The 26931-nt window shown below is 40.2% G+C and overlaps 5 protein-coding genes across 5 annotated transcripts; 2 read left to right on the top strand and 3 right to left on the bottom strand.

Moving 5' to 3' along the window:
• Positions 1-92: 92 nt before the first annotated feature.
• Positions 93-3388, bottom strand: LOC102700345 (WAT1-related protein At3g30340-like). The gene is made up of 6 exons (XM_006655633.3): positions 3083-3388; positions 2879-2941; positions 2665-2781; positions 1911-2328; positions 891-1042; positions 93-510 (listed from the first exon to the last, which is right to left on the bottom strand). Exons 1-6 carry the CDS (start codon positions 3259-3261, stop codon positions 375-377), a joined length of 1065 nt encoding a protein of 354 aa, XP_006655696.1. The 5' UTR covers positions 3262-3388; the 3' UTR covers positions 93-374.
• Positions 3389-3937: 549 nt separating this feature from the next.
• On the bottom strand, positions 3938-7218 carry LOC102700063 (WAT1-related protein At3g30340-like). Its single transcript, XM_006655632.3, has 6 exons — positions 6984-7218; positions 6801-6863; positions 6596-6712; positions 6113-6509; positions 5003-5154; positions 3938-4350 (listed from the first exon to the last, which is right to left on the bottom strand). Exons 1-6 carry the CDS (start codon positions 7175-7177, stop codon positions 4215-4217), a joined length of 1059 nt encoding a protein of 352 aa, XP_006655695.1. The 5' UTR covers positions 7178-7218; the 3' UTR covers positions 3938-4214.
• A 7619-nt stretch (positions 7219-14837) lies between these two features.
• Positions 14838-16283, top strand: LOC102716047 (brassinosteroid-responsive RING protein 1-like). The gene has a single exon (XM_040525150.1). The coding sequence runs from the start codon at positions 15134-15136 to the stop codon at positions 15551-15553; it is 420 nt and encodes a 139-aa protein (XP_040381084.1). The 5' UTR covers positions 14838-15133; the 3' UTR covers positions 15554-16283.
• Positions 16284-17754: 1471 nt separating this feature from the next.
• On the top strand, positions 17755-19289 carry LOC102715489 (phosphoglycerate mutase-like protein AT74H). The gene has a single exon (XM_015838491.2). It carries the CDS (start codon positions 18051-18053, stop codon positions 19125-19127), a length of 1077 nt encoding a protein of 358 aa, XP_015693977.2. The 5' UTR covers positions 17755-18050; the 3' UTR covers positions 19128-19289.
• Positions 19290-21683: 2394 nt separating this feature from the next.
• Positions 21684-25487, bottom strand: LOC102715215 (homeobox protein BEL1 homolog). Its single transcript, XM_040525606.1, has 4 exons — positions 24848-25487; positions 22671-23068; positions 22467-22527; positions 21684-22362 (listed from the first exon to the last, which is right to left on the bottom strand). The coding sequence occupies exons 1-4, from the start codon at positions 25391-25393 to the stop codon at positions 21820-21822; spliced, it is 1548 nt and encodes a 515-aa protein (XP_040381540.1). The 5' UTR covers positions 25394-25487; the 3' UTR covers positions 21684-21819.
• Positions 25488-26931: the final 1444 nt, after the last annotated feature.

Here is a 26931-nt window from a genome sequence, read left to right as displayed (position 1 = left end):
TTCATCAGCACACCACACCAGTAGTGTTCTCTCTGAATTAATATATTTCAGTTTATGCCTCTGTACTGTAGCAAATCAACCTAATTAATCAGATTCAGAGGAGCACTGTTTTGCCAGAATTGGGATCAATATATGACCACAAAGGCACTTTTGCACAGCTTAGATGATCGAAGCAGAATGGTACAGTGTATTTCTTCTAGCTTTTTCATGTGTATCATGCGAGTACAAATATGTGGTGCACTTAACTCTGGGAGTAGACCATAGCTGTCAGAGCTTACAATAAGATTTCTGTTTAGCTGGCACTACATCTTGAAGTTAATTGCACATCATATATATGCAGCATGCAGGCTAAGGGGAATTACATTTACATTTGATCACACTTTCTCTTGCTGCTGCTGTTCTACGTCTGCTGCTTGCACCGGTTTCTCCGGCGATGCAATGGCGGCCTCCTCTCTTTTGCCCCACAGAACAAGGTAAAGCCCCAGAATCACCAGGACTGATCCTAGCACGCTGCAAATTAACATCAAAATAATATCAATAACTAACACACAATATGGTTTCCAGATCACTTCGGAGATATATTTACTCGCATAGTTATAATTAGAGCATTTTTACCATCCAGCTTAAAAAAACCGTCAAGATATCATATTTTTAGTGTAAAAGTTTAGTACCTTAAAAGTACATTTGTACATTAAGATATCAGAATTTTGCACTAAAATTTTTGATATCTTAAGATACTTCTAAAAGATGGTAAAAGAAACCCTTGTAATTAATTAACTGATGGAAAAAAAGGATGTCAAGAACTAACACAGTACGGTTTCCAAATTACTTACTAAGAGATAGATTTACTCGCATAATTATAATCAACAGATGGAAAAAGGAAAATTTACCTGCCAAGATAGAGTGGCTCGTGGAGGATGAAGAGGTCGATGGCAGCCACGAAGATCTGAGCGAGAGGGCTGAAGGCGGCGGTGAAGACAGGGCCTCTCTTCTCAACGCAATATGTGAGCATCAGGTACCCAATGCCAGACGCCACTACACCCTGCAAATTAAATTAACACAACAAATGCCCACATTAATGTTATTCGATATATATGTCACTAAATCTTGCATCAACACTACTTTTGACTGAAATATATAGGAGCATATATATTGTTATTTCAGTCAGCAACATTTTTTCAGAAATCCTTAGGTTGTATGTATTATCCCATTTCTGGTAATAGAAATAGGAGAGGAGGGCCACCACATATTTGTGAACCCTAGGATTTAGAACCTTGTGGGTAAAGTCATGCGCTCATGACAACAACTACACGTCTACGCCACACATTAGTTGAGTACACCTATGTATCTTTTGTAGATAAGAACTATCCATTAGACAAGATTATGGGTCCTTTGGGTGTGGATGTAGTTGTGTACACCTATGTTGGATTTTGTTTAACAGAATATAAATGTAGAGCATTAACATGTACAAAAATGATTATTTGTGTAACGTACAAAAACATATGAAAGTTATCGATTTCTTTGTCTTTATATTAGAGCAGACATGCTCATAGGTTTACAGATTTTTTTTTTCATGTATGCTTTTGTCTAGAGCTTTTTTTAGAAGATTACACATGCACATTTTAAAGTATGATTCTTCAAGCAAAAAAGAATGAAAGGAAGAAAGAAAAGTAGATGTGGTTAGTTCCATTTTTAGTTGGTATTTTTGGATTTTTGGATCATATACAAAGCAAAATGGACAAAACATATACAAAAAAAAATGCTGCAAAATATATTTTTAGTTTTTTTAGAAGATTACACATGCACATTTTAAAGTATGATGCTTCAAAGAAAATAATAATCCAATTTTGGACTATATACAAAAAAAAAGCTGCAAAATATGATTTGGGGAGCATTGGAAGAGATCTTACACAATATACAACTGTGGCAATCTCTATAGTCCCCTTGAGAGCCCACAATGAAACGCTGCTCCTCTGGATGGACAGGGCAAGTGCTCCTGCTTGCAAGCAGCTGAACAGTGACATGAATGCAGTAGCAGAGTAAATTGCTGGGTACTTCCTGGTGAACTTCCTCTGCAGCATCAACCACAGTGCGAACCCAACTACGTTTGCGAGCAACGAGACGGAACCGAGCACCCAACGGACGGTGTCATGTTCTTCAGCTTGCTTGCTGCCACTGCTGGATGCTGCTGGATTGCTGCTAGATGATGCTGTATGGGTCAGTGCTGAGCCCTTGTAGAAGGTGAGCATCATTGCTCCACTCAGGGAAACCAGTGTTCCTGATATCTTGGCACTCCCTGATTTGCTCTTTACATTGAGTGCTTCAAACCTATAAAGAATTAATTGGAACACTAGTTTGTGAGAAGCAAGTACTTCACTGCCTTTTGTGTTGCACTGAAAAAAGATCCAAAAGCAAGTGAGGAGCCAATGCAGTTTACTTTCTGTTGGCCAACAAAGCTGGAGTTTCCTTTTAGGTGCTTTGGGACCTTGGCTCATTTTAAGGTGTTGTAGCACAATTAACATATAGCTAGGTAGTAGATAGTAAGCATATCTTAACTGCTTGCTTGATCTTGAGCTACTCAGAAAGAGAGAAAGAGAGGGAGGACAAAGAGCTTTTCAGTAAAAGGATAGCTCCAGGGTTTTTGTATGAAATAACTGTATTTACCTGAAAACGAGTGAAATCAAGAAAGTGACCACCGGAAGCATATTGCCGAAAGTTGCAGCAAATGTTGCTGTGGTGAACTCCAGCCCGACAAACAGTGTGTACTGAAGAAGCACCGGCCTGATGAATGCAAGGCAGATAAACAATTAATCCAGGGGGTAGCAATGATTGATGAAATCCAACCCAAACAAATTTTATATATGTGTCAAATGATTACCCAAGGATTCCACTTAGGAACATGTAGCCAAAGATTTCAGCTGTGAACTTTGGTCTTGTCTTCCTGAAAAATCAGGTGACCAGCAACAGTAAAATACCAGCGACTAGTAAGTAGTTACTTTTATCATCATCATCACAATCATAATCATAATCGTTATTATTATGGTTACTTTTGGTTTGGAGAATGGAGACTATATATATATACCTTTCCTTGAAGTAGGCTATGGGGCCAAGGAATACAGTGGCCACCATTTGGCGGAAAGTGATGAGGACCAGGCGGTTCATCCCCTGGTTGAGCGCCTGCTTGATCAGCGCTGTCATGATGGCGATCACCACGTTGGTGGCCACCATTGACACCGTCGGCATCCACTGCTCCATCCACATTTCTGAAATGCAACCACACTAGCTTGCTGCTCTGCTCTGCTCTCAACTGAACTTTGATCCGGTGGCCTGCCTAGCCTGAGCCATTTGTTCTGGAAATGTCATGGTGTTTTATAGGGTACCTGCCACTTCCCTGATGGCATCTGCAAGCTTGTTTTCGACTTCGTTTCGTTTTCGCAACACGTGACAAAGAGTAGTTTAGAAAAAAACACACAAAAGATGGAGCTGAGGGAGAGAACAAGAATTAGCTGATGACATCAGAATATCTGCAACTCTGGAAGATTTGCATTGATCAAATTGCGCAGCCAACCAACCAACCAATTGGAATAACAGTATTTCATAGTGCAATGGAACAATTTAAAGCTTTCAGTTCTTGGCAGCCAAGTGCATAACTTGTGATCTTGCATGCATTGCTTCTACTGTAGAGCATATGATGCTGTCTTAGCACCGAAACATTAGCATGAGCATGTTTAGGGCCTATTGACAACAAGTAGAAAACGTCTTTCCATGAGAAAGTCCTAAGATCCAATGCCCATTGTCTCTGCTTTGATGAGCAAATGGTTCCTTTAAGTCAAAATCAAACCCCAAAGCATTGATTCGCCGCCCTCACAGCAGCGAAAATCGTGCATTTCAAGAACATTTCTTTTCTTCCTTTCATGTTCAATGTGACACATAGCAATGTTTTGACGTGTTGAAATGCAAGCAACTTATGTGGCCGTTATCTAACAACCTCATCCTTTAATAACACATTGCCGATATACACTGGGTTACATTAGCATAAAATTAATACTTGTTATTTCCAATTGACAGGTTACATAATTAAACATAGCTGTGGTGATTGGGAGAATAGATCATGTTTCCAAATTTTTAAAAAAGGAACTACAATACCAACACTACTAGTAGTAGGGGGGGATGAACTAAGTCATATTCTACAATTAACCCAAATTGTGCATCCCCTAGTTTGGTCCTAATGATTTGACTTGCTTCTCCTTGTCCTCTTCCTCTTCTTTGGCTTCTTTGGCAGATGCATCCCTGTTCTTTCCCCACAGAAGAATATAGAGGCCCAGGATCATCAATATGGATCCAACCACACTGCAAGGGAAAAATGTACATGTGATGACATTTGGGCCTCAAGTCCAAAAAAAATGCGATGCCATTTGGACCAGCCATTTGGGAATGTTAGTCCAAAAACTCATAGCTTGAATGTGATGTACATACATGTACCATTTCACCCTTGAATGTGTGCACTTTTTAATAAGACTAGAATAAAACTGTGCTACCCAATATCTGTTACTAAAGACTGAGCCCTTTTCTGGTGCTCTCTGCTAGCAGTAGAATTAATCAACATCACTGATTAATTTTTAGCGAATGGTTATGATTAATTTATACTACCAAGGACATTAGGAGTAGTAGAAATGTGGATAGGTATTTTATATATATATATATATATATATATATATATATATATATATATAAAAATAAAATATGAGCCTGGAAAATATTTGGGCCGCCGCGGATGCGCACACAGACAAAAAGATCTTATCTCCTGACGGGCTGCCAAAGGTCATGTACGACCTTTTTGTTTGCAAAATAGAAATCTAAATTACAAAATACTACTAATCAATTAATTATAAAGTACTAAAATACTGTTTTAATTAATGACTCAGATTAACTTCGGGCAGAGGAATAAAGAAAGAAACAGGAGACTCCATGCTTTTGATTTAAGAACTGAAGACAAGATTACCTTCCAAGGTAGATGTTCTCATGTAGAAAGAAGAAATCAATAATGGCAACCATGATCTGGATGATGGGAATAAAGGCTGAAGTGAACACGGGACCTCTCTTTTCGACACACCATGTCATCAGTACGTAGCCTACTCCAGACCCCATAATTCCCTGTGGCATACATAACAAGTGTTTATAAGCTCCCTTAAAGTTTTTAATGAAGTGCTAAAGGTGTAGTTGTTGAAGGATTCTTCCGGCGCATGCCAAAAATGATTGGTTTACCGTAACAATTTTGGATCGATTCTCTACCCAATTACTCCCTTTGGTTTAAGAAAATATTTGATATTTAGGACAGATTCAGTAAAACTTTTACAATTCTGATATAGTTTTATATTAGGATAACTTTATGATATTACCTTTTGAAGTAAATCTACATATATTATTTATTTTGTTTTTAAACTAAGCATTTGAGAAGTTATCGGTGTTTGTGATTTTAAAATTTTGACTAAATCTTGTCATAAACATCAAATATTTTTTACTAGATGGAGTAGCTTTTAATTATCTGAGAAGCAACTATGCAAGTTATGAAAGCAAATACTAACACAACTTAGTTAAATAGGGAAAAAGGTTATGTTCCAACATAAATATACCAATATATAGTGATAAGAAAAGGGTAACAAACTAACAATCTAGGTTCAGTTGGCAAGTGGTGTTGGTTGACTGGCTTTACACCCACGTCACCCAGGTTTCAATGGAAAAGTATTCACTTCGTCTATTGACTACTGCATGTCATACAAATAGTTACAAAAAATTAGAAAAAATATATAAAGATAGATTAATACTAAATATACAACTTTTTGTTAAGGATTATAATTTTTTTGTTACAGATTATAGAAGTCATATTTGAATTTGCATGTATGTAAAGTGATATATCTCATATTAATCTATCTCATAATTTTTTTTAAATTTTTTTTGATGAATATTTAGATAGGATGCAATAGATGAGTAGATGACTCCTCGAGAATTTAAAATCCACTCCCAGGTTTCAATCCTCTTGGACTAAACTTTGATCTATTTCTCCTTGGTATCCAACCTTTTCATATAGACAAGAAAAATCAGGTAATCTTACCGTATATAGAACTGCAACAATCTCCACTGTCCTTGTGAGAGCCCACACTGATGCTCGCCTTTGTATCGCTGCTGTCAGGGCCCCACCTTGCAGGGAGCTGATTAAGAACATGTATGCAGTACTGGAGTAGAGTGCTGGGTACTTCTTGGTAAGCTTGGTCTGCAGCAGAAGCCAGAAGGAGAAGCAAAGGCAGTTTGCCAGTAATGCTACAGTGCCCAGTGTCCAGCTCTTCTTGCTGGGCTCTGCTATCACTGCATGGTGCTGATCTGAGCTCACTGCTTGGTGTGTCAAGGCCACACCCTTGTAGAGTGTAAGCAGCATGACGCCGGCGAACGACATGAGTGTCCCGGTGATCTTTGCAGCTCCTGCCTTGTTCTTCATGTTCAGTGACTCCACCCTGAAGAACAGGAAACAGTAGTGTTCCAATGATTCAAACAAAAAGGGAAGTACTAGGTTTGACAAGAAACAAATGTAAGACCTGACCTTAGGAGTGCAGCAATGAGGAAGGTGATCACAGGGGACATGTTGGTGAAAGTTATGGCGAATGTTGCGGTCGTGTACTGCAACCCATAGAAGAATGTGTACTGAGATAGCGCAGCGCTAAAAGCAGAGATGAAAAAAAAGAGAGAAAATAGAATCAATGAGGATTAGACAGAATAGATATCAGCAAGTGGTTTCGAGACTGTACCCAAGTGCTGCACTGAAGAAGAGGTACACAAGGATCTCCAGTGTGAGCTTAGGTCTTTTACCTCTGAAATTCAAAACAAAAAAACAAGGTTGGCAAAGCCGTCAGTAGTATCATATCATATATCATAGCTCAAGTTCTGAACTCTGATCATCATTTTCTGAAAGTTGCATTTAGACCATGTACCGTTCTTTGAAATATGCAATCGGTGCAAGGAAGATTGTGGCAACTAGTTGCCGCAGCGTGATGAGCACAAGGCGATCAAGCCCCTCTGCTAGCGCCTTCTTGAGCAGGGCTGTTGTCACAGCAGATATGAGGTCAAAGAACAGCATTGCGATCACTGGTTTCCACTCATCAATGTGTGCCATGTACTGCCACATTGTGGTGTTTCAGATCAGATGCTAACTACTTTCTTCCTCCTACAATTGCCACAACATTGCTCTTGTAATGGACTATTTATAGACATTTTATTTGGTCGCACTTCTGAAAGAAAAAAGAGGTATAAAAGTATATACACATTGACCGTTTTAGCCCCCACCCCAAATATACCCCCACAAAAAAAGCTGCTTCTGCATGCATGATCACACATTTATTCAACATCCATTATCTAAAAAGCCATTGAGATAGCTTATCCTGGGACATTCAGAAGTCGGCAATGCAAAAAGCGATTTTTTTTTGAGATTTGCTGCGGTCCAATAAAAAGTATCTCGAGTACCAAATCGTTTCTCACCATTGAATCTAGCTGATTAGGATGTGCATTGTTAGATCCAACAATCAAAAACGATTTGGTACCGTAGATACTGGTACCTCGAGATATTTTTTTGTTACGTTTTATTGGACGGAAGCAAATCTCTTTTTTTTTTCTCGCAAACAAGCTATACTGGACCTCCCCCCACCCCCCTTCAGTGCCATGAAAAGTTACTGAGGTGATTACAATATTGACAGTATATTTTGACCATTCGTGCAAATGTTTCCTTTGTCGTGGAGCCGATGGTGGAGATTATGGAACGCAATGGAGAAATATCAACCACTCAACTAGCCTAAGTGGAGTTCATGGAAGCAACAATCAAAGGAAAGCCGACAGTTCGGTAAGCGTGGCAATATCTTTTCCTCCTGAAAATGTATTTTATAAGTATATTAAATATATTATTTAAAACTTTGGTAAGATATATTACCTATTCATCTATTTTAATATGATATATTACACATAAATTTATTTTAATGTTATATATTTTAGTTTCAATTTTGCTCAACTTTACTATACATACTACTAGTATAGTATAAAAAACCAGATGCGTTGGATTTAAAGTAACGGACGGTTCACATTCATTGAAGGGTATCTTAAAAAAATGATTAATTTTACTGTATTTGAGAAGGTACACTACTCCTAGTACCTTCTCAAGGACGGTAAAATATGATATATTTTACACTTAAAATTTGGTACCTTCTAATACATTCTTAAGGACGGTAAAATTGCTCTAATTACATCCCTTTGGTTTAGGCCAGAAACTTGACCGGATTCGTATCATGAATTCATGATGCATCTCGCAGTACGATTCAATAGCGAAAAAAAGGCATAACCTATCAAATCCAAAGAAAAGTTGCTCGGATAGCGCCGTAGGCACAGTGGAGTGCTCATCTTCACCCGTGGCGGATCTGCTATGGGGGCTAGGGGGTCTCTAGCCCCTAATACTGGTTCTAATACCATGGAGACCCCCCTAAGCCCCCACTAAAATCTCTACCATAGGTTTATAAAAAGGGGGCTAAAGTTATTTCTAAAAGTTGAAGTAGAAAAAGAAAGATTTAGGCCCCACTAATACTTTCTTTTGGATCCGCCCCTGCCTTCAGCCGTTCACCTAGTATGAAAGCCATATGGCTGATCATCTGATCACTGATCAGAGATCACCTCGCATGTAGTTTTTAAAACTGAAACCGGCAAAAGAACTGACAATTATATTTCAAATAAGCAGGAGCAAAAACCCAGACGGATTTCCATTACCTCACTTGTAGTTGTATCATTGTATGTCCTAGCTGCATTGCCACTTTGGTAGCGGTAGGGCATCGATCGGCATCAGTATCATCCTGCAGTGCTGGTGAAGATGAGCATGGGCAGAAACCCAATAACATCATCGCTGCAAAATGTTACTATCCTCCTTATCAAAAGAGCAAAAGGAAAGGTTGAAGAATGCTCCAGTCTGATGTGTTATCGCGTCGTACTCGTACCATAAAGATGAGACCGAGAGATGAGCAGCTTCCAATCGCAAAGAGGAATGGCGAAAGCGCGATGGTATGTATATCCTATGAGACATCTTTTTTTTCAGACCAACAAGTCACCAAATCTTCTACTTGTCCAACAATTGCTAGTGGATTCCAATTGTTATGATTTTGGCGACAAATAATTGCATGTTCAAAAAAAAATCAGAAAGTTAACCACTTTCAGCGGTTAAAACCGGTAACCACTTGCTTGTACTGCATGAACTGATTCAGACATTATGGTTATATACTGCCCAGATGCTTTGAAGATCTGAAACTCACAACATATCTTTACTCATCTTCTTTAGATGTGCAGGTATGCTATTTGTCAATCGTTTGAAAGTTTTTAATCTATCAATCATTTTTTTTATCCATTAGATTTGCTTAAAGATCTGTGCTTGTTGTCCACATGCTAATTTGTTTAGTTTTCTTTGTTATCGTTCGATTTCAATCCGAAGTCTCACAAAATCAATTGACTTTTCAAACGATTGACTAGTAGGTGTCCTTCTAGGTGTTTCATTAACACCATATCTGATCATAAAGTTACAGGAAAACGGGACAGCACAGTGCAAATACAGTCATGAGAATAGAGAGCAAACAAAAGCACATGGAGGAAAGGAAGAAAGAAAAAGGGAAATTAAACAAAGCTAACAGACATTGGCTTTCGATCGGTATGGGCTATGGGGCATGCCTTTTATTTCCAGCAAAAGTCTCTTTTTTTTGCAAATGCATTGTCACCGCTGGCTTTTGTTTTTCCTGTCTGGCAAAATGAGGCTCATATTATCGATCGGAGCTTCTTGCGAAGAAAAGAGACTTTTAGACAACATGATTAGATTAACATTAAAATCAATCAGTTGCTCATTAAGGTTTAAGACTTTAAGGAGAGACTTTTCCTTGTAACAAGCTGCCTGCCTGCCTCCCTCATGTATCCATGCATCCATGTCTTGTACGGCATGCAAACTGTAGCGATCTTTCATTGGTTGATTGAACAGTTTCAGTGTGTCTGCTTAGAGAGTAAGGAAGCATGCAAAGGATTGTACTAGTACGAAGGAAACGATGATTCATTTTACAGAGCATACTATACTCTCAACGAACATCACACGAGTCCTTCTGACAGTTATTATTGGAATGTATATTTTTTAGAGGCAGAGTTATCTTTTACTGTCAGTCATGAGGTACCAAGAGATGTATAGTTATAAGAAACTAGTCCTATATATCTGATGATTTAGGAGTTTAATCTAGGAGATGCATTCTGATATGTGGAGAATTGTAGATGTATAATTATGGGCACTATTACGGTATATTTTACCAGTAGTACGGTAAAATTTAGATCCAATATCATTTTATAAGTATATTAAATATTTTATTTAAAACTTTGGTAGAGATATATTTATCAATTTATCTATTTTAACATATAAATTTATTGTACAGTTATATATTTTAGTTCCAATTTTACTCTTATAGAATTCCTACTACATATACTATCGGTGTAGTATAATAAAATCAGATCCGTTAGGTCCAAATCATTGAATAACTCACAATCATTCAATAGTATCTTAAAAATAAATCCATAATTATAGTTGTTATCGGAACTTCGGAAGAACGAAGGCTGTGAAGTCTTCTTGAACATACGATGCAGCTTAACTCCTTATTAGTAGTATTATCTCCGTTTTATAATATATGATTTATAATATACGATGACATTGACTATTTAACATGATATTTAACCTATTGTTTCATTACAAATGCTAAATAAATATCATTTATTTTGTAATGAATTGTTTTATCATTAAGTATAGTTTATGCTTGAATTACAATTGTGCACCTTTGCACTAAGTTTTTTAAACAAAGAAAGTGGTTAAATGTAGTATGTTCAAAGAGTTTTATTCCGATCCTTCCTTCTGTACCGCGAGGTGCCAGTACCTCGAGATACTAATTTTCTCACTCGTGCTATCACCCCACCATCAAGCTGGTACCTTGAGGTACAATGCAATCGTGACCATTCGATCTATCATCACCAACAGTCGAGATTTTAATATCAACTTGATCGTGAGGTGGATAGCACAGGTGAGGATTTTAGTACCGCTACCTCACGGTACTAGTATCTTGCGGTACAAAAGGAAGGATGAGAGTAAAACTCATGTTCAAAAGTTGGCATCTTCACGAGGGATTAATTTGGGAATATCTCTTCTGTTGATGGGCTTGTTGTTCTATGCGGCCCAATTCATTTTGGCATATGCTCTTTATGGGCCAGAAAAAGGCACGGGCCCGGCCATTTCATTGTTACGTACGGTCCATATGAACAATCATGTACGGTATTACTCCTAGTAGAGAGAGAGAGTGTGTGTGTGTAATATAGGAGTTTATTTTGTGAGTCCGGAGAAAGTTCTTGAGAGAACAAATAGAGAGAAATTGAAAAACAAAAAAGCAAGTGGCAGGCATGCATGAGTCATGTAGTAGTGGTGATTGGTGAAGTAAGAGCAATTGAATGATGATGAGAAGGACGTGTGGGCCCCCGGTCGGGGTGCTGTCGAGGAGCGTGGGCCCAGCCCATTGGCGTCGGTACTGGGCCCATCAATCCCCCTCGTCGGAACCTTCCTTCCTTGCTCCATCGGCCCACCATCCGTACCCAAAATTCCGTACAAGAAAGAATAAAGAAAATTCAGAGAAATGTTAGAGCAAAAGAAAATATATGCGTGCACGATTAAGCTGATCCAGGAAATTCAGAGCATGTTATTGTTTTTTTATCTTTGTTGACTGTCACATTTTCTATAGATATAATAGGGAGAACAGTTTCAAAGAGCAATCAAAGATGCTTATGATTTTTCATGACCGATAGAAGTTTATCACCCATAGACCCATGCTTCATGATCTTTGGCTCTCAAGTTTGAGTAAAGGCAAGGAGCATGTGTTGACTCCTAAATTGCATCTATAGGAATTATGGAGTACTTGTTAGAACCTATTTTCTTCGTCCCAAAATAAATTAATTTTTTAGTTTTTAGTTATAATATTTGATTCTTTATCTTATTTAAGAAAATTATAATTAAAATTGTTGTTGCTACTTAGATAAAAATATTATTAGTAATTTACATGTGACTATTTTTTTAGAAATTAAAATTTTCAAATACGACGAATGAAACGTTGGACAGAACTTTTTTTTTTTTTTTACGGACGGAGAGAGTATAGAATAATAATCCTAGATTCCGATGGCTGGAGTTGACGTACGTAAAAGGACGACTATCTGTCTTGTTGTTTGTTTGGTCTCTCTTGCATGCTACTACAGCTGGTTATCGATCGATCGAGATATATAAAACATGTTCTGCCTGCTGCCCTAGCTAGCTAGCTGTGGCTTCTTGTCTTATTGATCATGGAGTGGTACGTAATTAGCTAGATTTAATTAGACATGTGTAATAATACTAATCAATGATGAACTGGAGTACGTAGCTAGAGCTAGCTAGCTAGCTAGCAGCTTAATTAGCTAGTGACAATTAAGCAAATGCTCCACGTGGTGTGCCGGCCAGCCTAGTGACATTCTGTATGGTTTAGTGTGCATGCATATGGATGCAAATATTATTCACTTCCATCCATTGTGTTACAGTGTTTATCGTATGTATCCGACACGATGAGTTGGACTAATTGTCAGTGCATTGGACAGGTAATCCGCGAGACGAATCTTTTAAACCTAATTAATCTATAATTAAAGCAGGTTTACAGTAGCATCACATATGTTAATTATGGATTAATTAGGCTCAATAGATTCGCCTCACGAATTAGCCCAAGATTATAGATAGATTTTATTAATAATCTATATTTACTATTTATAATAAACACCTAAATATTTGATGGGAGTCCATACATATTTGCGTGCACCTGACCAGCTGCTAGCTAATCGATCATCTTGATTTGACAAGAATGAGTCACATGGCATGTCATGTTTTGGTCTCCCCCGGCCGCCCTGGAGTGATATGATCGATGTACCCGTACCGTACGTCCAGCTCCAGCTGCAGGTAGGTAGATGTGATGTACATGTACGTCACGTACGTACGTACGAGTGCAAGTTCATTACTATGTTTCTTCATATGTGTATCAATTTAACCTTATCGGAAATGAGAAATAAGTAATCTCATTTCTCATGCATGACAAATATCGGAAAACAGAGGAGTCACTAACCTAACATTCATGCCATACAAAATTAAGGTTAATTTATGTTGAATTAGCCTACCTTAAAAGGATGGTCATGGGAGAAGAGGATACTTGCAATGGCCAACGGAATAGACGCCAACGAGACGGTGGCGGGAGAGCCGTTAGAGATAGAAAAAAGACACATAGTTTTTTTATTATTATTTTTTAAAAAATAACTCGAGGTATCATATTTTTTAATATAAAAGTTTAGTACATTGAGGTGCAATGTACCTTAAGTTACTAGAATTTTATATTAAATTTTTTGAGTTTTTTTATTATCTTTGAAAATTATATATCTTGAGGCACCATAAATTTTAGTGTAAAATTTGAGGACTTAACCAATGTACTAAATTTTTACGTTAAAAAAGTACTTTTAAAATATGTTAAAAAAAACTCAAAATTTTTGATATCTCAGAATACTTCTCAAGCATGACATAAAAACTCAAAAACTAAGAAGGGTGGGTACTCTCCACCGCCGGGTTGGGAAGGAGGGGTGAGGACGAGGCCGGCTGGGCAACGGTGCGGTGGGGGTGTAGGACCGAAGGATGTAGGAGAAATAACAGCACACTTAGTGAACCGAATGATATAGACTGCGTTCGAAGGTGAAGGTCAAGAAAACAAAACCAATTAATCATAAAAAATGATAAATATAATTAGTTTATGATTAATTAAGTATTATTTATTAAAGTTTTTAAAAATATAGTTATTTGATGTTTTAAAATAGAAAGTTTTACACGAAATACATCATTTAGTATAGTAGTTTAAAAAAAATATGCTAATAGAAAACGAGGATTAGTTCAGTCCAACAGTCTGAGGTTGAGGAGCCTCCACGAATCCCATAGCAGATCCAACGGTCTAAGGAAATAAGAAAGGAAAACATAGAATAAGATTTTATGTCACATGGCATATACAGACATTAGAAAAAGAAATAAAGCAGGCAGAAGAAGACAGTGGGAGGCAGAGATCGGGCAGATGCAGCAAGCAGCGCACATGCATGCTTATGCTATGCGAGCTAGCTACACAGATGCATGCATATGGAGGAGAGGAGAGGCACACCTGACCTACCCAACCTTACCCACCTCACCGTCGGCCGGCACGCGCACGCTCTTGACAACAACGCCTGCCTCCTCCCTCCCTCTACCTGCATATACATACGTACATCTCGATCTCCTCCAATCATTCACGCACCGCGTTCGGGACGGACGGTAAGCTAACTTATTTACGTCTTTTCCACGTGCACGTTTTCCAAACTGCTAAACGGTATATATTTTACAAAAAAATTTCTATAAAAAAGTAATTATATTAATCTATTTTATATTTTTTTAATAATTAATAATTAATTAATCATGTACTAATCTATTATTACTTTATCCGTACCAGATAAGTTAACTTACCCCACCTCCACCAAACGCAGCCGTAGCTAACAGTGATCTCCTCTCTGTTCATTGATCCACACTAGATCCCACCATCAACACTATCTGTCTGTCTGCATTAATTTATATACGCGTGTGTATGTATGTATGTATATTAAGCGAGCAGCTCGATCAGCTCAAAGTTAAGGGAGAGGAAAAAAGACGGTACTGTACGTGTACCTCCATTAATAATTAATCAATCAGGTTGCTGCTAGCTAAGCTATGTAAATACTGTACATGATCTCTGTCATCATCCTACCTGCAAATCAACTGCTTCTCCTCTCTCTCTCTCTTAATTGCTGCTTCTTCTTCTCTCTCTCTTTTTTTTCCCATTTAAAGGGCAGAGATCGAGAGGAGGAGTTGCAGATTACACTACAGCTTAATCAGCTCGCTCACTCACTCACTCACTGAAGCAAGCATTGCATTCTTCCACAATTCATTGCACTCTCTCTCTCTCTCGAGCTAGCTAGCTGCCTATAGACAAGAAGAATGGGGTTCCCCGTGGGGGGCTACTCCGGCGTGCCGAGGCTGCTGCTCTACCTCCTCTTCCTGCTCACCCACCTCCGCCGCCTCTCCTCCTGCCTGCTCCGCCTCGCCGGGGCCGACGACGTCCACGACTCGCCCCAGCCCCTCGACGCCGACCACAGCAATGCCCTCGACGACCACTCCCCCGCGCTGCGCTTCGACGCGCTCCCCCCGCCCCACCCCCACCACGCCACCACCTGCGCCGTCTGCCTCCGCGACTTCCACGCCGCCGCCGAGGTGCGCCGCGCCCACCGCTGCCGCCACGTCTTCCACCGCGCCTGCCTCGACGCCTGGGCCGCCCAAGGCCACCGCACCTGCCCGCTCTGCCGCTCGCCGCTGCTGCCTCCGCCCGTGCTCCTGCCCCTGCCGCTGCCGGCGTCGTAGCCACAGGACCTTCCTATACATTCCGACCAACCTCAGGGTGTTTTCTGCATAAATATTGGTTTGCAAAACAGCCATCCGTCCGTCCACAGAAGAAATAAGGAAAAGGTTATGGTCCATTTCGCAAAAGTCCCTCCCTACGAACAAACTGAAGAGAAGAAGGCCGTCTCTTTGGAAATCTGTGCTTTGCTTTCTGTTGGGTTTTATGGAAGAAAGCTCAACTGAAGTGGCAAGCCAAGCAAAGCTAACCACACCACTGATCTCTTTTTCTGATGGTGTGTGTTTTGAAGGGAATTCAAATGGGTTTTGAATTCCAAAAGTTTGGAATGAATTGGGTTTTTGGGTTTGGTTTGGCTTGGCTCCATCTATTTATTCTCAGGCTGCCTCTCCTCTCCAAACGAACTACTTTGTTCTGATCTGCATCAGTGATGTTCTGCTGTCCAAGAGAGAGAGAGAGAGATTGAAAATTCACAGGGAAAGAAAAAAAGAAAAGAAGATGATAGGCAAGTTTAGATCGGGTCGAGTAAATATAGAAAATTTTTGATACTCCTATATGTATGTGTTTATGTATGGTGAGCAAATTCATAAGAAGAATGTTGCTACTGTCCACAGTATATTGTAACTAGTCTGTTTGGGGGTGGGGATATCCCTGTCTGACTAGTAGCATTACATTAATAAATTGCTATTTGCTCTTGGAATGAATAATATACTCTAAAAAGAGTATCTCTGATGATTCACTGTGTATGTGTAACACAGTAGTAGAAAAGAGGTAGCTGATAAATTGAACGGAGAAACACAGACTGACAGACTCCGTTGCCGATGAGAATTTCAGAGGTGTGACGAACACACAGCCAGTGAGGGAAGTGAAAGTGATAATGGGCCGAACTGATATTCTACGGGATAGCCGGCCCAATCCTCATGGATGCAAGCAGTAAAAAAGCTGAGTCGTCGTCTTCTAATCCGTGCCTGAAATATTATTATATGGAAATTTTTAATGTACCCCTGATTGCATATTAGCCATCCAATCGTACGCATCCAATGGATGAGATTATTTATACTTCCTGTGGTAGTATTAGGTAATAGGAATATTAGGAGGGCAATATTGGATGTGTCCACGTGGTCATATTAGTAATTTGTGCCTGTTCCTTGTTTGACATGCCTGATCGTTCTTCAGTTCTTGCGTTGGCTAGAACCCTAATTTACAGGAAAAAATATCCTCGGATTGGCATGTGCAATGGAAAATGGTCATAGGAGGTGGTGCCTCTGATGGTCTGCTACAGCCCGTGCAGACTCGCATTCTTTGCATCAGGCTGTTGGTTCAGCGCAACGAATGACAACAACATGAATTCAGATGGAGACGACAACTAGAAACACTTTTTTCAATTCTTGCCTCGGTGGATTAGCTAAATATGTGTGGTTTTATTTAGATATGTGATTTTAGTATATTTTAACAGTATTAAGATTCAAAGAATCACTTTTCTCCGCTAGAAATTTTCTTAATCAACCAACCATCAGCAATAGACTTATCGATCTACTGAACAATAGAGTAACATCCTTGCTAATTAGGAATACAAATTTGCAATTGGTTATCCAATGCAACTATATATAAACAAATCTGTGGTAATCGGCAGTTAATCATTCATCATGATGCCGCACCGGCCTCTCGCCCCGTCGTTGCCGCATGTTAGGCGAGCTTAAAACCAAAAATACCCCTACCAACATGGATTAGTCATTAATAAAAAAAACTAAAATGTCCCATTAAATCAACGGTTAGATTTTAGTCATGCTACTCTACTACCACTAATAGTAGAGTAGAGGGCACCGTAAAAGTGCCTTATTATATAGGTTTCATTTAGAACTTGAGTTCATCAAGAATTACTTATAAATCAAACAATGATCCTTGTTATTATTATTAACGTTGAAAATAAAATTTAGTAAAAATACCCAAAATTAACGATTGAAAAATTTAAGCTTTGGAAACGAAAAGGACATGGATGAAAAGGAAAAGGGGAAAGAAAATCGTATCGGCGGGTACCGTAGGCGCGCGTGTCCAGTGGTTAGAAATATCCAATTGCAGCTTTGTTGTTACGCGCAGCACGTAGCCCTCGCCGTCTCTCACCTTCACTGCCTATTCTAATTGCCATTTTGTCCTTGAGCCCAGCTACGTGTGATGCTCATCTGAGAGCATATACCATTCGTACCTCCCTCTTTAATCAATTTAATCTGTGCAAATTCTAGCCAAACTGTTTAATATATGGAGTAGTATTTACTGCTTTTGAACAATCAATCGAATTCTTTTCTTAATTTGCATTCAGTTGTCGATACGATGAGGATGAACAAACCAAGCTAGTAGACCAAGATGCACGAGAGTGGTGATAGCAAGTGAGAATGAACTCACACACATACACACAACTAGACAAGAAGAAGAAGAGTAGTGTAGTAGCTATCCGGCGGGCCTATCCATCCATCTAACCTAATCTAGATATCGGATTAGGTATATATGGCAAGTGCGACGAGGTGCCCGGCGGCGCCGCGGCCGCTCCGGCAGCGCGCGCGCGTGCAGGTGGTGCGGTGCTGCGAGGACACGCTGGGCGTCCCGCGCAGCCGGCGGCCCACCTACGACGGCGAGCAGGACCAGGCGCAGCGCTTCCCGGAGCTCGTCACGCCCTACGGCGCCAGCAGCTACCTGCCGCACACGCAGCACTACCCGCCCCCGCCGCGCCCGCGCCGCATCGTGCTCGTCCGCCACGGCGAGAGCGAGGGCAACGTCGACGAGGCCGCCTACACGCGCGTCCCCGACCCGCGCATCGGCCTCACGCCGCGGGGCTGGCGCCACGCCGAGGACTGCGGCCGCAGCCTCCGCCGCCTCGTCAGCACCGGCGCCGGCGCTGGCGACGACTGGAAGGTGTACTTCTACGTGTCCCCCTACCGGCGCACGCTGGAGACGCTGCGCGGGCTGGGGCGCGCGTTCGAGGCGCAGCGCATCGCCGGCGTGCGGGAGGAGCCGCGGCTGCGGGAGCAGGACTTCGGCAACTTCCAGGACCGGGAGAAGATGCGCGTGGAGAAGGAGATACGCCGCCGGTACGGCCGCTTCTTCTACCGGTTCCCGAACGGCGAGTCGGCGGCGGACGTGTACGACCGCATCACGGGGTTCCGGGAGACGCTGCGCGCGGACATCGACATCGGGAGGTTCCAGCCGCCCGGGGAGCGGAACCCGGAGATGAACGTGGTGCTGGTGTCGCACGGGCTGACGCTGCGGGTGTTCCTGATGCGGTGGTACAAGTGGACGGTGAGGCAGTTCGAGGGGCTGAACAACCTGGCCAATGGCGGCGCGGTGGTGATGCAGACGGGGTCGGGGGGGCGGTACAGCCTGCTGGTGCACCACTCGGTGGAGGAGCTGCGGGAGTTCGGGCTGACCGACGACATGATCGAGGACCAGATGTGGCAGAAGACGGCCAGGCCCGGCGAGCTCAACTACAACTTCATCACCAACGGCCCTTCCTTCTTCACCCACTTCAATGACCACGCGCCATTACCCACCACGCAGCAGCTTGATCAGATCGATCAAATTTACTAAGTTGCTTATGGTACTATCATTAAATCTACTAATATGTGAGTTTATGAGTGGGACCTATATAGCAGTGAAATTCTATTATGAAGAAGGATACACATACATTGCTTACTACTACGCTAACCTCCTTATATATATATATATATATGAATATAAATTCCTCTGCTTTGTTTTTTCTACATGCATATGTATGCTTCATCGAATTTTAGTGATTATAGTGATATCTGGTCTACAAGAGAGGGACGGTGACCACTGAGCCAAATTAGTACTTATAATTAAACAATTACATACATTATACATATATGCATTAAACCGCTGTTTAATCGAAAATTTTCACGTGACAATTTTATAGTTTGTGCCTTGCCGTTCTTACAGAGGGAGGGAGGCAATGATCTAAATAAAAATATCGCCAGTCATCGTCATCACTTGTCCATGCCGACCGACCCACCGTCTGCCACATAGGCATTCCGCCTTGTGGGAGGAAGGCAGGAGGTTATATTTGTGAATTTTTAAAGTAAAAAATAATTTTGTAAATTATTTAATAAATAAAATTCAAATTCAAAAAATTCCTGTTTTTCTGTGATAGAGAAGAAACATTGGGCTTTTGAGGCCACCACAGTGTTGACTAATAAGCTAGTCTAAAGGGGAATCTGTGGGCTTAAATATATGAATATTTCTCATGGGCTGGAACATCCGACTATTTTTTGTTGGGCCCATACAAACGAACAAATCCTAGCTTAAGTTGGAGGCTTGAATTCGTTCTGGAGGGGAGGCTGGTGCTCCGATTTGGCCCACTTAACCCTGCCTCCATCTGCTGCTGCTGTCGCTCTTGTTACGCAATTTTGAATATATTAATCATGTTTTGTGTTTTCGTCGTGTAGAGATAAGAGGTTTTTGTTACGGAGCAATTTCATCATTCTTAAGTAGGTACTAAGAGTTACCATCATTTCTATGTAAAATTTGATATCTCTTGGTATCTTAGGTACTAAAAAATACCAAATTTTATATAAAAAACAATGATACCTCCTAAGGATGAAAAAAAAACTCTCTGTTAGGTAATCATCCATAGGATTGACAAATACAGTGCTAATGACCATAAACTTTGTGGAATTGATACGAATAAAGAAAACATATAAACTGGCCAAGTGTAAATTATGCTAACTAAAACTTAAACTGTTTGCTAAACTTTATCCAAAGTACGACCTCCGTCCCAAAATAAACGAATTTCTGAGTTTTTGGATAGAATTTTTGACTCTTCGTCTTATTTGAAATTTTTTTATGATTAATATTTTTATTGTTACTACATGATAAAACATCAATAGTATTTTACGTGTAACTAATTTTTTTCAGTTTTTTAATAAATTTTTTAAATAAGACAGATGGTCAAACGCCCGAACTACAAAACCCATAAATCTTCTTTTTTTTAGACGGAGTAGTAGGTTTTTATTTTTAACTGAATATTTATCCAAATTACAGCTGTTTTTATTGGTAATTGAGCGATAACTAATCATGGTTATTGATAAAACCACTTTAAAAGGGGTATTTGCTGACTGGCTTTTACAAACCAATCACCATGAACAAATAATATAAATTACATGAGGTATCTGACCGTTACGACATATAGCATCAACCCAATAATTAAGAGGGCGACCATGAAAAAAGTCAAATAATATATTTTTAAATAAAAACTAATTTGTGAATAAAACTTTTATATACATGTTTTTACTGATCTAAAAGCAAAGGCTTACGATAAAAAAACTTAAAATCAACTCTAAATTTAAAGTTGATAAGTCAAATTTTGGTTTATAAGCATAAGCAGAAACGAAAAGATGAGGCTGCAAAATTAAGTATGTTCACATGTTGTTTATCGGCTCATAACACACACTTTATCTAGAATCTGCACTTGTAACTCTTAAGCTTGGTTTAAATTGGATCCAAACGGCGGGCATGCTTTAAACACAATAATATTTTCTAAGGTGGCTAATTAGCGTGTGTATTTATCTATTTATCCATTTATCCGTTAAAAAAAATCATAGCCTTAAGGTGTGTTCTACGTAAAGGAACATAACAATTCCATAGAGCGACATGGTTCTTGGGCTTTTAATGGTACGTACGACTTGCAAAAAAACCCCCTCTATATAAAATTATAAATATATATGAATTTCTTATAACATTGTTTTAAATCCTATTTTTCAAACTTTATAAAACAGTGAGCACATGCCATACGGTTTTACCCTTAATTTGTTCAGCTATTCAGCAAAAAAAAAAAAAAGAGAGAGAGAATAGCTAGAGACTTCAAAATTCCGTTGCAACATGTACACTGGCAAATTGCTAGAATATATATAACAACTCAGATTTGATATGATAGCTCTCTCTGACATAAATAAATGCGTTAGTCTCAAGAGCAGAGTGCTTAGACTTATGGTTTTAAAATGTAATAAAACAATCAAATATATTTATGCCCTTATAACCATGTTTATATATATATATATATATATAGAGCTAGTGTATCTGATAAATTAATACTGGTAGTGGTACACCTTAGTCTAAACAATTTGGTCATGAAAAACAATAATGTAATGTTTAATTACCCCTCCATCTCATTAATGAAATATTTTGAGCTCAATCTCCATAATTAATTAAATTTATAACTATGAGATCACCTAGGTGCTAGCTTAGCTGGGGCCTAGCTAGCTAGCTAACCTGCAAAATCATGAAGCAGCTGAGACTCCATGAGGTTCCTGTAAGGAAGCACGATTTCCTCGTCTTCCTCCTCCGCCGCTTCCACCATGAACGACTGCTGCTGCTGCATCATCGACATCGCCGCGAATGGCTGCTGCTGCTGGAGCCCTAGAGTAAGCGACACCGCGCCGCCATGCAAGCCTGAAGCTGAAGAATAGCTATGGCCGAACAGCTGGTGGCGGCTGCCGTCATCCATGGACGCTGCTGCAGAGATCAACGATGATGAGTTAGCGTTTGCGCTGCTGCGAAGGTGATGATAGCTGCTTTCTCCTGCTAAGCTGGTTGCTACTGTCGACGATGGTGTTGCCGTTGTGTAAAATTTGTCATCTCGATGCTGCTGTTTGTTGCCCGCTCCTCCGCCGCTAGGGTTTAGTTTATTGTTGTTGTTGTTGTTGGCAGTATGATGTGATTCCTCGGCCGGCTTCGTTTCTTCCTTGTACATGTCTTCTATCATTGGCTTCCATAGCCTCACCCTTGCATTTATGAACCAATTCGAAACCTATATATGTACACAGCAAACACACATATATAATCTTGTATATATAAGAACTATAGTATACACAAGTGAATGATATTTTCTTTCCAATCAAGCTAGTCACGTACCTGGCTTCTTGACAAGCCTGTTTGGCGCGCCAAAATGTGCTTGTCCACATCATTAGGATACCTGCGTACGTACGTGTGCAGTTATAGTATTTGAAAAAATCCATTAGGAGAATTATACGCCAAATTTGGGAGAAACAAATATACATACATGAATCTAGACATAACCAAAAAAGTGTTGGAATAGATAATAATAATATTACATACGGATGGAGGAAGTGGTCGAAGAGCCAGGCACGGAGGAGGGCGACGGCACGCTCCGGCAGGCCACGCTGCGGGCGCCACGGGAAGTTGTCGATGGCGCCGGACTGCTGGAACGACCTCTGCTGCCTCAGGCACTGGTCCAGCACCCGCAGCCGAGGCGTCTCGCCCTTGGTGGCGCCGGGCGCCGCCGCACCTGCACCGCCGCCGGCGGAGTCCCCCATCACCTTCCTCAGCGCGCGAACCTGCCCCACCAGCGCGTCCCTTAGGCACCGGAAGTGTCGTGACATGGCTCGCATCGCCAGCTTCGTGTACACCTGCGCCGCCCCGCCGCCGGCCACCGCCTCGAACGACACCTCCACCGCCCTCATCTGCTCCCGGTATCGCCGGTAACGTCTGTCCACCTTCCATCATTCCATTGTCATGCATATATATCGCCACATTTATAACAACAGTCAATGTCAATTAGTCTAGCTCTCCATTTCAGCTTATAAAATATTTTTATGTCTATAACTATATTCATACATAAATCAATGTATATTTATTTTATGAGCAATTTTGCTATATAAAATTTGGTACCTCTTAATACCTTATATACTAGAAGGTATCAAATTTTACATACAAAATAGCGTACCTCCTTATGGATGAGAAAAATGCTCTTATTTTATATATATATGTGTGTGTGTCCAGATTTAATTCTATATACATATGAAGCTGGAAAAGCCAAAACATCTTATGACCCAAAAATTAAGGAGGTGGTAGTTTATATCATAATCAATATGCTTGCCCTTATATCTATTGCATGTCATAAAAACAGTAAGAAAAAATGTGGAAAAAATTTAGTACATATATAGGTTACAATGTTATATACTTATATACCACTAAACATGCGAAATTAAATAATTCTTCCTGCACATTCGAGTACTACTCGATCATATATAACCAAATGTGTTTATTTTGTTTCTCATTGAGTGTATTGAATTTGAACTTGATTCTTTTTGCCAAGATTTCTACATTCTATCTTATTCAACAATAATTTGAGAGTATGCTATCTCTTAATTAATTAGCGCCTTCCTTTCTTCCCCTAGCTTGTAGTTACCTCTTAATCGTTCTCAATTTTTAATTTTTATAGTACTTGAGTAGGACTGAGAGGTTCCAAAATTTTAGTATATATGAGATATCAAATTTTACACTAAACTTTTAGTACCTTTCAATACCTACTCAAGTATTATAACATTCTCAACTACCATAAAATTGATCTACTTTTATTGATGTGTTACCCTAAAAAAGATGTGTCGGGTGAGCCTGAAAAGGTGACGCATATATAGGACTGAAAACAGAAGCCTGGGAAAGCTATATGCAGGACATATACAATCCACATATTTTGGGATGGTGTGGTGTGGTGCTACATATCACTAGCTAGCTCCCACTGTTGCTAATGTCGACATTCATGTACTTATTCCTTCCATCAATTTAATCCTGCAGGCGTGTGACTACTACTCTCCACACAGCTTAACTAGTATCTTGAGCTTGCTCTCTCTCTCTCAAGGTCTTTGAGCTTGCTCAACTCAAAGAATTGAAGAACAATAAACAGAGTTTAATTAGTCTGTACCTCAAAAGTTGGGAGCAGAAACAAAGGACAGAGAGATAGAGTGGTAGAGCATGATTAACCCAGGAAGTATACTAACTGTATATATAAAGAACAATTTTACTATTCTTGAGAAGATATCAAGAGGTACCACTGTTTTCTATGTAAAATTTAGTATCTCTGGATACCTTAGATACTAGAAGACACCAAATTTTACATAGAAAAGAGTGGTAACTCATGGTATCTCTTTCAGGATGGAAAAAAACTCATATATAAATACTTGCATGGAAAAGATAAAATTAGCCAGCTAGGGCAGTGAAGGAGCAAATGAAGATTTCGGTCAAGAGAAAGGAACAACATATATATATATATATATATATATATATATATATATATATATATATATATATATATATATATATATATATATATATATATATATATATATATATATATATGTATGTATGTATGTATGTATGTATGTATGTAGTAAACTACTAGGACAGTACTTTTAGTAGCAGTGAAGTGAAACAAAAATGGAGGAAAGGGATAGAGATGCAGCTATTACAGTAATATTAATTACTTAAATAATTACCTCTTCAACCATGGACAAGATCCTGGCCTTCCTCCTCTCAAGATCCAGGAGGTCCATGGAGCTGAGGGACAGGTTGCCCCACGGGCTAGACGACGACGACCGCTCCACGTCGTCCCACTTGCCAATCTTGGGAGCTCTCTTGGCGCCATCCATGGCGTGCACCTCAGCCTCGAGGCTGCAGAACTCGGCGAGCATCTCCTTCACTGGCCCCAGGTACTTGGACCCCCTCAGGTGGAATGGCTGCTGCATGGCCGCCGGTGCCGCCGCCAGCTGCTGATGGTGGTGGCCAGTCAACGGCGGCGATGTCGACCCTCCGGTGGTGGTGACGGCAGCGTTGTACAGGGAGAGGGAGACCTGCTGCTGCGACCACGGAGACGGCACCCCTCCTCCTCCTCCTCCTCCTCCTCCTCCACGCAGGTGGTGGTGGTGGTGGTCGTCGTGGAGGGAGAGGAGCGCGGCGTGGTCGAAGGAGGAGGCCGTCGTCATGGCGGCGGCGGCGGCGTTTGGGGGAGAGGAGAAGTCGAAGAGGTGGTGCTGGGCCATCATCGGTGCGCGCGCGTGCAAATTTGTTGTGGTTGTCGTCGTCGGCGGCGGCGGCGCCTCCCTCTCCAGCAGAGTGAGGCTGCGCGCAGAAGCAAGCTGGTGCTGGTGGTATATATGTGTGAAAGTGATGAAAAATATATGTACGTATGTGCTTTAATTAATTGCCACTCGATCGATCAGAGATGATGATCACCTGCTCCTGCTCCTGCTGTTGCTGCTGCTTGCTAACTAACTAATTAACCTGCAAATAATGTCTACTAATTACCATGAGAGTGCATCGATCGCATGACATTATTCTTTACCATGCAACCAACTCTATATATATATGCAAGCTAGCTAGCTAGCTAGTTAAGATACATGCATGCAGTTAACAATTAAGCTACCAAACTAGCTAGCAGCTGCTAATTAAACGATATGTATGTTGGGTGCATGGGAGGCTAGTTAGTTAGGAATAGATAGATATATAGATCAGTGTACACAACTCAATTGAGATATGGGTATCTATATATATATTTGCTATTTTCAGGGCCTCTTAATTAGAGAGTTAGCTAGGGTGGAGTTGGCCTGATATACATGCATGTACATGTGGTGTATTGAATTAATATGGATGGACGATTATCGATATGCATCGACATCATATATCGATCGATCTTCATATATATGCATGCTCAGCCCTGCTATATATCGATCCTCACCAACAAACTAATCTAATTAAATCGATCGAGCTAGTTAGTTAGCTAGCTATAGCTTGCTTGCATCATTATATATGCTAGTACTAGCTAGGTTCGTCAGATCTCATTGCTTGCCATGAAATCCGGCCTTCATCTCTTATTTTGTTTTTTTTTCTTCTTTTTCGATCGATATGATTATTGATTGCAGGTTTAGTTGTGGTATCAGCTGGTCTCTTTTTTGTGTGAGAGAGATGGAGAGTAAATATTGAGAAAAGTATATATGGGTCGACGCCAAGAAATATATATATGGAGCAGTAGAGGTTGGAAGTGGTCCTCTCTCTCTCCCACACAAACAAATCTCCATCATGATTTGGATTTTGGAGTAATTAAGGGGAGAGAGTGATCTCAAGGCAGCAAGAATATTTAATAGTCTAGCTGCCACTCATACACAAATTAAGACACGTGAAATATGGTTAATTTATATAGTAAAATTAATTGTATCGAACAGTATGTAGCAGCTGTACATGCGTGTGTGTCTCTCTCTCTCTCTATATATATCCCTTTCTCTTTTTCTGATATCATGTGCTACTCCTATATATATATATATGCATGAAGAAATTGAAAGTAATGCAAATTTCCATGGTTTAAATTCGCTCAACATCTAACAATTACTAAAAATAAAGTATGGTTGATTATCAGCTAGGTTGATCTAGCTCTGTTTATTGTGCAGCACATAACTTCCACTGAATTTATTCGCTTTCTACATCCATCTCTGAGTGGGCCTGTTCTCCCTCCGAGCTACTTGCTTTTGGTGGTCCAAAGCTTCGAATGTGACGCCATTTCTCTCGTCATCTTTTTTATGCACGTTTG

Source organism: Oryza brachyantha, chromosome 6 (assembly GCF_000231095.2).
Source record: "Oryza brachyantha chromosome 6, ObraRS2, whole genome shotgun sequence".
Taxonomy (NCBI): domain Eukaryota; kingdom Viridiplantae; phylum Streptophyta; class Magnoliopsida; order Poales; family Poaceae; genus Oryza; species Oryza brachyantha.
Note: the sequence above shows the minus strand (reverse complement) of the source record. Positions and strands in the feature narration are given on the sequence as shown.

Bases quoted from the DNA above. Each gene is read 5' to 3' on its own strand.
- LOC102700345 (XM_006655633.3), bottom strand. From the start codon at position 3,261: ATGTGGATGGAGCAGTGGATGCCGACGGTGTCAATGGTGGCCACCAAC. The intron at 2,782-2,878 runs GTAATCATTTGA...TGCATTCATCAG, and splicing joins TTCCTAAGTGGAATCCTTGG to GCCGGTGCTTCTTCAGTACA. The intron at 2,329-2,664 runs GTAAATACAGTT...AATTCTTTATAG, and splicing joins TTGATTTCACTCGTTTTCAG to GTTTGAAGCACTCAATGTAA.
- LOC102700063 (XM_006655632.3), bottom strand. From the start codon at position 7,177: ATGTGGCAGTACATGGCACACATTGATGAGTGGAAACCAGTGATCGCA. The intron at 6,713-6,800 runs GTACAGTCTCGA...CTCTGCTTTTAG, and splicing joins TTCTTCAGTGCAGCACTTGG to CGCTGCGCTATCTCAGTACA. The intron at 4,351-5,002 runs GTAATCTTGTCT...TTTCCCTTGCAG, and splicing joins GAGAACATCTACCTTGGAAG to TGTGGTTGGATCCATATTGA.
- LOC102716047 (XM_040525150.1), top strand. From the start codon at position 15,134: ATGGGGTTCCCCGTGGGGGGCTACTCCGGCGTGCCGAGGCTGCTGCTC.
- LOC102715489 (XM_015838491.2), top strand. From the start codon at position 18,051: ATGGCAAGTGCGACGAGGTGCCCGGCGGCGCCGCGGCCGCTCCGGCAG.
- LOC102715215 (XM_040525606.1), bottom strand. From the start codon at position 25,393: ATGATGGCCCAGCACCACCTCTTCGACTTCTCCTCTCCCCCAAACGCC. The intron at 22,528-22,670 runs GTATGTAATATT...GTACGTACGCAG, and splicing joins TTCGACCACTTCCTCCATCC to GTATCCTAATGATGTGGACA. The intron at 22,363-22,466 runs GTACGTGACTAG...GTACATATATAG, and splicing joins CAGGCTTGTCAAGAAGCCAG to GTTTCGAATTGGTTCATAAA.